Source organism: Giraffa tippelskirchi, chromosome 7 (assembly GCF_054371585.1).
Source record: "Giraffa tippelskirchi isolate mGirTip1 chromosome 7, T2T-mGirTip1v1.2.pri, whole genome shotgun sequence".
Taxonomy (NCBI): Eukaryota; Metazoa; Chordata; class Mammalia; order Artiodactyla; family Giraffidae; genus Giraffa; species Giraffa tippelskirchi.
Window position 1 is genome coordinate 100,489,736 of NC_137281.1, and position 15,642 is coordinate 100,505,377.

At 39.7% G+C, this 15,642-nt stretch overlaps 1 protein-coding gene across 21 annotated transcripts in view; it reads left to right on the forward strand.

The window, feature by feature from the left end:
• Positions 1-15,642, forward strand: part of GANC (glucosidase alpha, neutral C) — a 65,233-nt gene that overhangs the window by 28,507 nt on the left and 21,084 nt on the right. For 11 of the 21 annotated variants that reach the window (XR_014058942.1, XM_081507784.1, XM_081507790.1 and 8 more), the window contains 7 exons: positions 917-1,097; positions 1,309-1,462; positions 4,980-5,215; positions 8,001-8,127; positions 9,000-9,079; positions 11,103-11,246; positions 12,734-12,830. Coding sequence is in view for 11 of the 21 variants with exons in the window: in XM_081507784.1 (XP_081363910.1) it covers positions 917-1,097; positions 1,309-1,462; positions 4,980-5,215; positions 8,001-8,127; positions 9,000-9,079; positions 11,103-11,246; positions 12,734-12,830 (1,019 nt within the window). In the remaining 10 variants the exon portion in view is untranslated. The remainder of the gene's footprint in view (positions 1-916; positions 1,098-1,308; positions 1,463-4,979; positions 5,216-8,000; positions 8,128-8,999; positions 9,080-11,102; positions 11,247-12,733; positions 12,831-15,642) is intronic. The other 10 variants (XR_014058948.1, XR_014058952.1, XR_014058949.1 and 7 more) reach the window with 3 other exon arrangements.

Consider the following 15,642-nt stretch of genomic DNA (forward strand, 5'->3'; position numbering starts at 1 on the left):
TAGAAAAAGGCTTCTACTAAAAAAAGGACAGTGAGCTGGAGTGGAAAAGTGTGGCATCTCATATCACCTTGGATTCCCTTGGGGAGGTTGTTGCCAACTAACACCATTGACCAAAAAATGCCAGAGGTTTGCCTCTTCAGATGAAGAGGAAGCAGAACTGAAAGAGTCTGGTCAAATTTGCCAGGTTCAGATGCTGTTTAGATGATAGGTAGACATAGTGACAAGTGAATCAGAAACCGTGTTGCTCTCACACCAACGTGAGCTCCGTGCTTCCTACCTCAATTCAGTTCCTAATCTTTCCTTACTCAGCACTGTGGAGGCATGTTAGGACACTATCATTTTGTTTTAGCGACAGAGAAATACTCACCAAATCTGTCAATTTAGTTTTTGCATGCTACTGTGGAAGATTCATAGGAAACAGTCCTCACCTCACAAGAGATATTCGGAAAAGATATCTAAGATATGAGATGCGCATGCCAATAGTAGCATGAAGAAATGCCAAAGGAATCAAAGGAGGAGGATCATATTCAGCCAGATTGAGTCAGGAAACCTTTAGAGAAGTGGTCAAGAGTTGAGCTTTGAAAGATGTATAGGATCCAAGTCTTTGCAGGGGAAGTAAGTAAGTAAGTAAGTGTTAGTTGCTCAGTCGTGCCTGACTCTTTGCGACCCCATGAACTGCAGCCCACCAGGCTCCTCTGTCCATGAGATTTTCCAAGCAAGGACACTGGAGTGCGTCGCCATTTCCTTCTCCAGGGGATCTTCCCAACCCAGGGATTGAACCTGGGTCTCCTGTACTGCAGGCAGGTTCTTTACCTACTGAGCTACAAGAGAAGCTTTGCAGGGGAGAATGGAGCTATAATATTCATTAATAATATATACATGATGGTCATTTGTAATCCTTCTTTGTGTATTTCAGTGATGGTGATGCTTACCGTCTTTATAACCTAGATGTCTATGGATATAAAATACATGACAAAATGGGCATTTATGGTTCAGTGCCTTATCTCCTGGCCCACAAACTGGGCAGAACTCTAGGCATTTTTTGGCTAAATGCCTCAGAAACACTAGTGGAGATCAAAACAGAACCTGCTGTAAAGGTGAGCTATGGATCATGACTGCATACCATACTTATAGAAGAGACAAAACTAGTGAAATGTAATCACAGTTCAGGGACTGCCACTAGAGTCTTTACAGTATAACTAGTGAAGGCTATTGGTGTGTACAAAGGAACAGACTATTACACACATATGGGTGGGTCTTGTGGATTAGAGGGACGTTTTTCATACTTTCATTCCACTCCTTTTTCAGTACACACTGACCCAGATGGGCCCAGTTGCTGCTAAACAAAAGGTTGAATCTCGAACTGATGTGCACTGGATGTCAGAGAGTGGAATCATTGATGTTTTCCTGTTGACAGGACCTACTCCTTCTGATGTCTTCAAGCAGTATTCATACCTTACAGGTACTTGCATGTGGAAATGCCAGTTTCTTGTTCCATTGTATTTCCTCTAAACCGTGTAGAATCACTGTAAATTAACATTTGTTGCACATAATATAGATTTATAAACACCTTACCCAAGCTTTTTAAGAAGCAAGCATTTATCCTTCCACTCTCATCCCATTCAGCATCTCATCCCATTCCCTTTAACCAGTGGAATGGTTAAACATTCCACTGGGGCTGGTAATCTCCATTCTCTAGTCACTAATGTTCACCCATCTGCCTTCCTTGGAGCCTTTAAGGCTCCTGGGCTTTCTTTACCTTTAATCCCTTTAATCCCTGGGCTTTCTCTATGTTTATTTCAGATAACCAGTATCCCAGTCTGAACTTTTATATGTTCTCTTCTCCATTAAAATATACCACTGGGATTAGCACTAAAGCATTTTTATCTTTAAAAGATATGTGAGACCATTTTGATTAATGCAGAAAAAGCATTCGACAAAATCTAACAATATTTCATGATAAAAACATTCAGAAGACTAGGAATAACAAGAAGCTTCCTCCACATGATGAAAGGCATTTATGAAAAATTCACAGCTATCCTCATACTCAATTCTGAAAGATTGCAAGGTTTCCCCTAAGATCAGAAATAAGATGAGGCTTCCCACTTTTACTACTGCTACTGAACATTGTAGTTGAAGTTCCAACTAGAGGAATTAGGCAAGAAAAAGAAATAAAAACCATCCAACTTTGAAAGGAAAATGTAAGATTATCTCTATTCACAGACAATGTGATACTATATGATATAAAACCCCAAAGAATACACATACACACACACACAATTAACCTAAGTTGTATGGTACATGATCAACACACAAAATTGGTTGTGTTTCTATACACCAGGAATGAACAATCTAAAAATGAAATTGAGAAGACAATTCCATTTACAGTAACATCCAAAAGAATAAAATACTCAGGAATAAATTCAACCAAGGAGGTGAAAGACTTGTATGCCAAAACCTACAAAAAAAAACCCTGAACTAAAGAAGGCCAAGATACATAAGAAGAAATCCCATGTTCATGGATTGGAAGATTTAATATTATTAAGATGGCAATCCTACTAAAACCAATCTATAAGTTTACTACAATCCCTGCCAAAATCCAATGTCATTTTTAAGTAATAGAAAAAAATGATCTTCAAATTCATATGGAATTTCAAAGAGCCTGAGTAGCCAAAAAATCCTGAAATAAAACATTGAAGGACTCACACTTCCTAATTTCAAAACTTATTACAATGTTAAAGTAATCCAAACAATGCAGTACTGGCATAAGGATAGACATATAAGCCAATGGAATAAAATTGAGAGTCTAAAAATAAACCCATAGATCTTTGGCCTGTTGATTTTCAATAAATGTTCAAGACCATTCAGTGGAGAAATAATTATGTCTTAACCACATGGTACTGGGACAACTGTATATCCACATGCAAAAGAATGACGGTGGACCCTTATCTCACACCATATACAAAAAATTAACTCAAAATTGATCAATGAAATAAATATAAGAACTAAAGTCATAGAACTTTATAAGAAAACAGGTAAATCATGACCTTGGATTTGGCAACAAATTCTTAGCTATGACACAAAAATCATGAGCAACAGAAGAAAAAAACAGGTAAGTTGGACCTTTTCTTTTTTTCCAGCTGTGCCACTTGACATATGGGGTCTTCGTTCCTCAACCAGGGATCTAACTCACATCCTCTGCAGTGGAAGTAGGGAGTCTCAACTACCAGACCACCAGGGAAGTTGCAAGTTGGACTTCTTGAAAACTAAAAACTTTTGTGAGTCAAAGAACATTATCAAGAAAGTGAAAAGACAACCTATAGAATGGGAGAAAATATTTGCAAATCATATATATGATAAGGGTCTAGTATCCTGAATATATAAAGAACTCTCATAACTCAACAGCAAAAAGGAACAGTCTAATTCTAAAATGAACCAAGGGCTTAAATAGACACTTCTCAAAAGAAGATGTACAAATGGATTAACGAGCACCTGAAAAGAAGCTCAACAGTATTAGGTAAATTAAAACCGCAATGAGATACTGCTTCAAACCCACTAGGATGGCTAAATCAGAAAAGAAAAGAGAGAGAAAATATTGAGTGTTGGTGAGGATGTGGAGAAATTAGAAACTCATACATTACTGGTTGGAACATAATATGGTTCAGCTGCTGTGGAAACAGTTTGGCAGTTCCTCAAAAAGCTAAACTTAGAATTACCATATGACCCAGCATGATGATTAATTTTGTGTGTCAAGTCATAGTGCCCAGATATTTGGTTAAACACTAGTCTAGATGTCACTATGAAGTTATTTTTTAGATGAGATTAATAATTAAATCAATAGACTATGAGTAAAGCAGACTCACACTCTGTAATGTGAGTGGGTTTAATCCAATCAGTTGAAAACCTTGAGAAAAAAGGACTGAGGTGTCCCCCTAAAGACGGGCTTCTCTGGTGACTCAGCAGTAAAAGAATTTGTCTGCATTGCAAGAAACACAGGAGACACAGGTTCGATCCCTGGGTTGGGAAGATACCCTGTAGGAGAAAATAGCAATGCACTCCAATATTCTTGCCTGGAGAATCCCATGGACAGAGGAGTCTTGCAGGCTACAGTCCATAGGATCGCAAAGACATGGACGCAACTGAGCACACACATCCCCTAAAGTAAAAGGAATCTGTCTTGAGACTGTCTTTGTACTCAAGCTGCAACTTCGACCCTTCCCTGGGTCTCCAGGCTGGCCTACCTGCAGAATCCAAAGCTATGAGCCCCTACAAGCACATGAACCAGTTCCTTAAGATCAATCAGACATTTTCTTTCTCTGTATATGTATAAATACATATATACATATACATATATCCTTTTGATTCTGTTTCTCTACAGAACGCTAACTAATTCATCCAGCAGTTCCACTCCTAGATATATACTTGACCTGAATGGAAACTGAACAGATAATTGTATGCCAAAGATCACTACACCATTATTTACCAGAGCCCAAAAGTGGAAACATGCTAAGCGCTCTTCAAAAATGAATGTATAAACATGGTCTTCCCTGGTAGTACGGTGGATAAGAATTCACCTCTCAATGCAACAGACATGGATTCGATCTCTGGTCCAGGAAGACTCCACATACTGCAGAGCAACTAAAGCCTGCATGCCACAACTACTGAAACCTGTGCATCTAGAGTCTGTACTCTGCAACAAAAGAAGCCACTGCAATGAGAAGCCCGTGCACTGCAACGAAGAGTAGCCTCCATTCACCACAACTAAAGAAAGCCCTTGTGCAGCAACGAAGACCCAGCACAACCAAAAATAAGCTAATTAATTTTTTTAAAAAGATGAATGGATAAACAAAATGCTTTCTTCTTGATACCCTAAGTGCGAGACTCAGTGCTTAGACCTTGTAAATATTCAGGAAACACTTATCAAATGTACAGTTAACATCGTGGTGATACCTGGCTCAGTTGTCATCTCCCCATTTTAGGCACACAAGCCATGCCCCCTCTCTTTTCTCTGGGGTACCATCAATGCCGTTGGAACTACGAAGATGAGCAGGATGTAAAGGCAGTGGACGCAGGATTTGATGAACATAACATTCCTTATGATGTCATGTGGCTGGACATAGAGCACACAGAGGGCAAGAGGTACTTCACCTGGGACAAGAAGAGATTCCCAAACCCCAAAAGGATGCAAGATCTGCTCAGGAGCAAAAAACGTAAGGTAAAATAAACCAGTGGGCTTCCCAGGTGGCACAAGTGGTAAAGAACCCGCCTGCCAATGTAGGAGATGTAAGAGATGCAGGTTTGATCCCTGGGTTAGGAAGATCCCCTGGAGGAAGGCATGGCAATCCACTCCAGCATTCTTGCCTGGAGAATCCCATGGACTGAGCCTAGCAGGCTACAGTCCATGGGGTCACAAAAAACTGCACACAACTGATGTGACTTAGCATGCATGTACGCACAAGACAGCATTCTGAACCTTTTTATTGCTGAGCATTTAAAAATGTTTAAGTTGCCTTGGCACATTAGTGAATGAGAACCATCTTGTAAAAAATGGCCAGAAAATAGTACTTTCAAGTGTAACTGTAATTATGATCATAGAAAAGCTTTGGTGAAAAGGTGATAACGCTATCCACCCCTGCCTTAGTGGGTCTAGGTCCCCATAAGGATGAAGGGGCCTACCATTCAGTTCCATTCATTGTGACCAGCATGTACTATTGTGATGGGTGCACCTCACACAAAATTTGATTTGATGTCAAGATTGATGATATCACACTGGCACCAAAAGGGTATGAAAAGGTTAATTAGTCTCATAGTGAGGCATTTTAGGGGTGCAGAGCTGCTCCTAAGCTTCTCTGAAAATGGCCTAAGAGAGCTGGGAAAGGAGACAGGCTCAGGTTTTAAGGTGGTTACAGTGTTGAACTGGGGTGATGGTTCCTGTGCGTGCACTAGGGCTTGTGTGGTTTGAACTTGTTGTTGGCCCCAAAGAAGGAAGCATCAGGGCTTTGTCAGCATGCACAGTTGTGGGCAGAAGGGTAAAGGGGCCTGAAGATGTGGTAGGGCTTGAAGCTCTTAACAGTCGGTCAGAAATGGAGTCAGTTTCTTTAGTACACTATTTTTCCTGCGTGCTTCCCTGATGGACTCTACCTGTCCATGTGGCCAAGGAAACAACTAAAATAGAAAACAAGGACAGGGAGACGGCACTGGAAAGTATGTAATGCAGGGGTGGTGGTGGTGGTGGTCGTGACAATAATGAAAAGAGTGAAGGAGAAAAAAACAGAGGAAAAAGGGAAGAATCGCATATGTATCTCATGAACGGATCCCTCAGTCCCTCTCCGTGAGATTCAAGTTGCTTTTTCAACCCATTCTGTTGATCCCCAGGCCTTTTACAAATGTTCAGAGCCAATGCTGTTAACTCTTAATCTTCCAATTAATAAACATTTATTGGTGTTTATTATTGAAGCAGCCCAAAAGCTAACTGACAGATGAATGGATAAAAGAAATGTGGTATATACATATAATACAAAATTACTCAGTCTTTAAAAGGGAGGCCATTTGGATACATGCTACTACAACATGAATGAACCTTGAGGACATTATGCTGAGTGAAATAAGCCCATCACAAAAAGACAAATACTATATGATTTCACTAATCTGTAATATCTAAAGCAGTCAAAATCATAGAGACAGAAAGAAGGGTGGTTGCCAAGGGCTAGAGAGGAGGAGGCAATGGGAAGTTGTTTTTAATGGGTATAGAGTTTCAGTTTTACAGGATGAAAAGAGTTGAAGATATTGACTGTACAACATTGTGAATGCACTGTTGAACTGCAAGGTCTCCTATGTCTCCTGCATTGCAGGCGGATTCTTTATCTGCACACTTAAAACTGGTTAAGATAGTGAATTTTATGTTATGTATATCTTACCACATTTTAATATTTTTAAAGTTTTTTAGCAATGGAGAATTAAACTTCAGTGTAGAGTAGATTTTAACAGACTTGAAGGATGATTATTAGATTATTCTACCCAAGTAGATGGTTTTGAGGCCCTCAAGTAAGTGAAAGTGACGGTATTAGAAGGGCAAGGAGAGATGCTAAAGACATGGAGCTCTGATCATAGCTCTTTTCAAACCTCCTTCCTAAATGCTTCCCTGGTGGCTCAGATGGTAAAGAATCTGCCTGCAATGCAGGAAACCTGGATCTGATCCTTGCGTCAGGAAGATGACCTGGAGAAGGGAATGACAACCATTCCAATATTCTTGTCTGAAAAATCCCACGGACAGAGGAGCTTGGTGGGCTACAGTCCATGGGGTCGCAAAGAGTTGAACATGACTGAGCAATTAACACTCTACTCCTTCCTAAATATGGCTGTACCATTGGGTTTTGGGGTTTTTTGTTTGTTTTTAATAATTCTCTTTTCTTTAATGTTTGCTTTTGTGTTATCTTAGCCTCTTAGGTATCTAGGCAGCAGAGACCTTGCCTACTTAATCCTTATGTAAAGCACTCAGCACCACAGAGAGATAGAATCTTAATAAATGTGATCTTTAGAACATGTATTGGAGGGACAGCAATCACTGTGAAAAAGAATAGACCTGGTTTTGATATCAATTTATATTCCCATGAGCACATGAAAGGTGATAGGATTTTACTGGTGTCTGAAATATCTCAGTAATAGTAGTTGTTATGGGCTTCCCCGATGGCTCAGCAAATAAAGAATCCGCCTGAATGCAGGAGACACAGGAGACGCAGGTTCAATCCCTGGGTTGGGAAGATCCCCTGGCGAAGGGAATAGCAACCACTCCAGTATTCTTGCCTGAAAAATCCCATGGACAGAGGAGCCTGGTAGGCCACAGTCTAATGGGTTGCAAAGAGTCAGACATGACTGAGTGACTAAGCACAACACAATTGTTTTGAGTAAAACGTGAACTCCAAAACTATGATGAAAACATATAAATGAACATATGACTCCAGTGAAACTGATGAGATCTTTAAACTTTTATGTCCTGACAGCTTGTGGTCATTAGTGACCCTCACATCAAGATTGATCCCAACTACTCAGTGTATGTTAAGGCCAAAGAACAGGGCTTCTTTGTGAGGAATCATGAAGGAGGAGACTTTGAAGGTGTATGCTGGCCTGGTAAGATGTCATTTTTTTCACCTGATATCCGCTGTTTAGCCCCAATTAATGAAGGCTGCATTAATTTCTTATAGATGTCACATGCTATATTTTAGGTGCCTTTCCATAAAAGTAGTATCATCTTTTATATCTTTCATCTAACACCTGGTATGATGTTCTTTGTATATATTTATAAGCCAGTGAATGACTGAAAAATAAACAAGCAAACCTCAGTGACATGCTGTTTCCCTTAGCAAATAAAAATTAAAAGCCAGAGAATTGGAACAGGGGAAGAAGAGGAAGAAAGAAGAGTCCTGCATGTCTCTCCCTGTGCTGCTTTGTCTCGACAGCCCATAGATTTGACTTTCCAGCCTTTCATGAGTGATCTCAGCTGCCCCTGACAACTCTGAAGCCTTCATTTCAGAAATTATTAATTTAAAGCCTTGGTAGACACTCCTCACAGAGAAAAGGGAATTACCAATCTATCATCTATAGCACTCTATCACAAATTCACACACAGTGGAGAAAGCCCATGCATTCCTCTTCTCTCTGTACCACTTATAAACACGTCTCTGCCCTCGTTCAGAACAAAGGGTTCATTCCAGGATATCTGCCACCCTTACTGGGGCTGTCTGAAGCCATCAGTGAGGGACAGGCTCCATCCTGATGCTTCTTCATTGGCATTCCCCTGCTCTCTGTGTCTGAGAGTACTAGTGATTGTCACTGGAGTTCAGCGCTGCCTTCTTCATTAGCTTCTCACCAGACTATGCCTCTGTATCGGCTGTCTTTTACGTTTGATGTAAGGCGCTTATTCATTACCTAGCTTTCACATCTTACATCTTACCATGAGGACCACTGTTCCTAACAGGCTGTCTACTCTTCTGCCTCTGCAGGTCTCTCCTCTTACCTGGATTTCACCAACCCCAAAGTCAGAGAGTGGTATTCTAGTCTTTTCGCTTTCTCTGTTTATCAGGTTTGTTTTTATTCCTTTGCCCTTTCCTAGTTACCCGGAAGGATGAAGTAAGGAAAAGAAGTGATTAAATAGAAGTTCTCCGCTTCACTAAGTAGCTCTTGATAAATAATACTTGTATGAAGAGGCAGGGATGCCAACCAAATTACAGACTTCGGTGGTGCCATGTGAATGGCGTATGAGGAGAGGCACCATATGAATTACCAAATGCACAAAAGCTGTGATTTTGACTTTTATTATGATAGACTGTATGATATATCAAATATTTATTATATTTTCAAATTGTAGAAATTTTTACTTCATATGGTATTATTAAAAATGATAATGATATATGTGAAAGTATCTTGTAGGGTATAACGTGACATTAAAAGTAAGGTATAATAATAATTATTAAAATCTTATAAGAATCACAGAGAAAACTCCAGGCCACATCTAGAGAACTGTTTTCAACCAATGGTGGTAGTGATAAGAATGATGAGTAATATACATTGAGTACATGCTATGTGCCAAGCACTATGTTAATCACTTTGTGTGCATTATACCATTTCATCTTCACAATAACTCTTTGAAGTTGGAATTGTAATTAACTCTAATCCCACAGATGAGAAAATCAAGACATGGACAAGTGTAAAAATCTGCTAAATTCACCCATCTAATAAGTGGTAAATCCAAGATTTCAACTCAGGTCTGTCTGTCTCCCAAGACTGGCTCTTAATGACTAAACTATAGTTTCTGAGCATCCTGTATTAGGATATAGAAATAGAAGCTTCCCTGTGGTTAAGAATCTGCCTTGCAATGCAGGAGATGTAGGTTCTGTCCCTGGTAGGGAAACTAAGACCCACATGTTGTAAACCATCATGCCACAACAAAAGATCTCACATGAGGCAATGAAGATCCCACCTGCTGCAACTAAGACCTGATACAGCCAACTAAATAAATAAATGTTTGTTTTTTTTAAAAAAGAAAAGAACTTAGAGCAGGGATAAACAATAATTGGGCCAATCCAGCCATACACACTTGTTCCCCTATTGTCTATGGCAGCTGGTACATAACTATACCTGGACTGGGTTATTGAAAAAGAGGCCTTATGGCCTGCAAAGTTGAAAAATATTTACTATCTGGTCCTTCCAGAAAAAGTTTGCCAGCCCTTGCCCTAGAGGGTGTTAAAGAACAGTCAAAGTAGCTAAATACTTGGAACCTATATAGCCTTGTTCATTGAAGTATACATGATTAGAAAGAATTTGAAGTGAAGAGTCAGAAAAAAATATGGAAGCCTCCTCTAGGCATTTGAAAGACTACCATGTGGGGAAGGCAGCAGGTGTATTTTCTGGTATCCCAGAAGACAGTCTGGTCCCTGTGAGAGAATGTTACAAGGAGCAAGACTTTCAGAAAACTTGGAATGAGCTGCCTGAGAGACTCCTGGTCATTGTAACTATTGAGTCAAATGCTGAAAGACCAGGGATTTTTAAAGGGACACCAGCACCGTGTTAACTGGATAACTCAACAGCCCCTTCCCACTCTAAATCAAACAATTCTCTGTAGTATACAAATTCTAGATCCTGCTGACAAATGGTATCTTAGCTGTCAAACCCTTCATAGTACTAGAGGGAAGGCAGAATCTCTCACGGACAGCTCTAACCGCCCCTAGTAAGAGTTGGAGCAGATGAGGGATGATGGAGAACCTGATTGTGAACGTTCACAACCTGTCCTGTAGGGGTTCCCCAGAAGGTCTCAGAATGGACTTGTGGGTGACATGGGAATATAGCACAGCGCTCTTTCATTCATCAGCAAGTACTTATTGAGAACCCTCTGCCATTCAGGTTGTTCTAGGTATTTGGGATTTATCAGTGAACAAAACAGACAAAATTCCTTGAGCTGTGGAACTTTTATTCTAGAAGATGACAGAGCATAGATAATAAACATAATAAATAATAAGGTAAATGGAGTAGGAAAGAGGAATAGGGCCAGCTGTCATATTAACCTTGTCACTGTAGGAGTTTTATCATGATCAAGATTGACTTCCTAGGGATCTACTGACATCCTCTACGTATGGAACGACATGAATGAGCCCTCTGTCTTTAAAGGCCCGGAACAAACCATGCAGAAGAATGCCATTCATCACGGCAACTGGGAGCACCGGGAACTCCACAACATCTATGGCTTTTATCAGGTAGGACATCTAAAAAGCAGCCATCTGGATCCACAGGCCCTCCCTTTGGGGCTGAAAGTCATTTGCTTTGTAACAACCATACTGTACTGTTCATTTCTCTTTGTGTGTCTTTTCTGTCAACTGTAATAGGTCTTATCAGGTTGTAGCCAATATAAAACATTATTTCTCCCTTTGTGTCTTTTCCTTCTATAATGAACCTGATCGATTGATTAATTTATAGATATTATGAGATTAATGATAACATAAAAACATCTTCCTTGACATTAGCCATTAGTAAGGAGCATTAGATAATCCCTCAAACCTTTTACTGACGTATGCTGTGCATAAATATATCAGATAAAACAAATTTTTAAAAATTTCACAAATGTCTAAATATAGCAAGTCTTATATTCATACCAGCGAAGTAAGATTTAGTTGATGATAGACAGGGAAGATTTAGAACACAGAGGCGCAATTTCAGTATGTATACTTTCTAAATGTAGAAGGCCTTCCTTAAGTACTTAGCCTTCTCAATGGAAGGTGGTAGAATTGTCTTCCATTTGCCAGTCACATTCAAAAATCTTTGCAGTCGCTTGCCCTAATTTATATCTGTGGTTCTTTGTTATCTTCAGAATGTAACAGTGTTCCTGTGACCCTCCCACCAATTGCTGTTTTCCAGTGGGAGCTGCTGGCTACATATGGCATGGTTTCCAGATAGTATCAGTTTACTTCTCTACAGAGCCTCTTGCTATAACTGTAAACTACTTTATAGTTGGAGAATTTTCTTATGTAGGCCAGAGCCAGTCACTTAACCTCTCTGAAGCTCAGTTTTTTCCATTAACGAAAACCATCTCAGAGGTTGTGTTAAGTTATAAGAGAAAAATCTTATAAAAATGCCTACAATAATAAGCACCAAATAAATTCTCTTTTATTATTTACCATTATTTCATTGCTATTTTTAAATTTTTATTTATTTATTTTTTTTGACTGTGCTGAGTCTTAGTTGCTGCTCAGGCTTTTCTCTAGTTGTGACAAGCAGGAGCTACTCTCTAGTTGCAGTGAGCAAGCTTCTTGTTGAAGTTGCTTCTCTTGTTGTGGAACATGGTCTCTGGGGCATGTGAGCTCAGTAGTTGTGGCTCAGGCTCTAGAGCATAGGCTCAGGAGTTGTGGTGCACAGGCTTAGTTGCTCCGCAGCATGTGGGATCTTCCCAGATCAGAGACGGAACCTGTGTCTCCTGCATTGGCAGGCAGAGCCTTTACCTCTGAGCCACCAGGGAAGCCCCTGTTTCATTGCTATTTTAATCAAAGAAATTGTTTCACTCTTTTAATAGGGAAATTTAGAGCAGTTTCATTACATCATGAAAATTATTTGGAAGATTTTTTAATATTTTCCATTTCATGTTCCCACCTATTATTTACTTTTTGCACATAAAATAGCTTATTGGGGATGTCTGCACAATGCCATAATTCAGTCGTCTATTTGAAATTTTTCTTCTTTGACATCATAGCAAATGGCCACTACAGAAGGACTGATCCAGCGATCTAAAGGAAAGGAGAGACCCTTTGTTCTTACACGTTCATTCTTTGCTGGATCACAAAAATATGGTAAGGACTGGCTCATATGATCATACTTAGAAACACAAGCTAAGCAGCCTGTCTCTTTTGACCACATATGGTATATGGTGCTACTCTGTTGATACTTTCCTTTTCAGTAGATTAGCCCTTAGATTGTAGAGAGTGATGCGCCCTGAAATATTTATTTTGTGCTGAGACAGAGTAAACCAATTTTAATAAAGTTTAGTTACTTGTTTCCCATGGAAGAACTTCCCTTGTGGCTCAGCTGGTAAAGAATCCGCCTGCAATCAGGGAAACCTGGGTTTGATCCCTGGGTTGGGAAGATCCCCTGGAGAGGGGAAAGACTACCCACTCCAGTATTCTGGCCTGAAGAATTCCATGGACTGTATAGTCTATGGGGTCACAAAGAGTCAGACATGACTGAGCAACTTTCACTTTCACTTTTCATGGAAGAACTGGCCACTTAGCTGGGAGAATGTCTTTAGAGAATCTATTTTCTGGGATGGCCATTTCTGACCCTGTCTCTTTGATTTATCAAAACCAGAGAAAATATACTTCTAACCTTCCTTCAACCACCTGTTCCACTAAGCAATGTGGTTTAAAATAGACCTAGCTTTTTTGCTCGTGATCAGGGTCACCTATAGCTGGATCCAGTTTACTAGGTAATGCAGATCTAGTTCAACCTAACCACCCCATGGCAGGAAAGCTATTTTAAGTCCCCTGGTCTTGCATAAATAACCTGAAGCTTAGGTCCCAGTTTGAGAAATCCAGCCTTTATTTTACCAGAGACATTATTAGGCCTCTTACTCCACCCCTGAAAACCAGCCCCAATGGTACTCTGGAAAAGGCCAAAATATTATCAGCAGGCAAAGATGTACAGAGATGCTCAACATGGCATTAGTCCTTAAAATAAAAAGAAATAAAGAAAATCCAGATATCTAACAATAGTTCAGTTCAGTAGCTCAGTCATATCCGACTCTTTGCGACCCCATGAATCGCAGCACGCCAGGCCTCCCTGTCCATCACCTACTCCCGGAGTTTACCCAAACCCATGTCCATCGAGTCGGTGATGCCATCCAACTATCTCATCCTCCATCATCCCCTTCTCCTCCTGCACCCAATCCTTCCCACCATTAGGGTCTTTTCCAATGAGTCAACTCTTCGCATGAGGTAGCCAAAGGATTGGAGTTTCAGCTTCAACATCAGTCCTTCCAATGAACAACCAGGACTGATCTCCTTTAGGATGGACTGGTTGGATCTTCTTGCAGTCCAAGGGACTCTCAAGAGTCTTCTCCAACACCACAGTTCAAAAGCATCAATAAGGGAATAGTTATTAAGTTATGGTGCATCCATATGATAGACTATCATAAGGATATTTAATATATGCCTTAATTTCATGGTAGATGAGGGAGGAAAAAGCAGGATACCTAAATGTTTATATATTATCCTGATTTTGTTAAAAAAAAAAAATATATATATATAGATATATGTAGGTAGTAATCTAAATGGGGCTTCCCAGATGGCACTAGTGGTTAAGAACCCACCTCTCAGTTCAGGAGACCTAAGAGACTTGGGTTCGATCCCTGAGCTGGGAAGATTTCCTGGAGGAGGGCATGGCAACCCACTCCAGTATTCTTGCCTGGAGAATCCCATGGACAGAAAAGCCTGGCCAGCTCAAGTCCATGGGGTCGCAAAGAGTCAGACACGAAAGAGGCGACTTAGCAAGCACACACGCAGTAATCTAAATGAATATAGTACCATGGTGATTATGAGTTATTTTATTTTATTTCTTCTTTTTTATCTCTATTTTCCAAATTCTCTGTAAGTATCCTTTTTAATCACTAAAACAAGTAAGGTCTTTGAATGAAAGCATTTATAAGGAGAAGTTTAAAAAAGATATAACCAGAGGTAGTGGAGGGGTGGGCTGGGGGTTTGGGGTTAGCAGATGCAAACTATTACATATAGAATGGATAAACAACATGATCCTGCTGTGTAGCACAGAGAACTATGTTCAATATCCTGAGATAAACCATAATGGAAAAGAATATGAAAAATGTATATATGTATAACTGGATCACTGCTGTGCAGCAGAAATTAGCACAAAATTGTAAATCATCTATACTTAAAAAATAACAGAAGATATGCATATAAGTAATCTTTTATCTCTTAAATATATTGGCCCATTGCCTAGTCTTCAATACTCTGTGTGAAGCTATTGACTTACCCCCAAATCATACCAAGTGAGGCATTACAAAGAACACTGTTGTATCAAGTCCTGTGCTGAGACCAACAGCCAGAGAGAACTTCCAACTAAACAGCCATTTGAGAACTGAAAACATCTGCATATTTACATGAACTTTGTTACTTTATAAGAATGTTGTGGGTTTCAAAGTCATTATGTAGATATATACATACCTCATTTGAAGTCCAGGAGGAATTATGAAGGCACTGTTTTAAAAGAAAAATCCCTTGAAAATATTTTCCTTTGCTGGCCAGAGGACAGCCTAAAATTTCTTCAAACTATTAAAACAAAAATAGCCACCAAAAGTATTTTAGCAAAAGAGAGGCAAAATGTTTCAGGAGTAATATAGACTTAATAAAATAAGGGTTTTTTTCTTTTATGAATCTCTTTAGTGTTATATATCTTTACAAGTTCTTATCAACTATTCAGTGCTCAAGAGCACTGGCTTTAGAGTCAGACTGCCTGAGCTCAAATCCTACCATATCCACTTTTGCCATATTTCCGTCTGCTGTAAAATAAAGTTAGTGTTTATCTGATAGAGTTGTTGTGATGATTAAATGGAATGATACAAGCAAAGTAGCATACCTCCTGGCTCAGTGA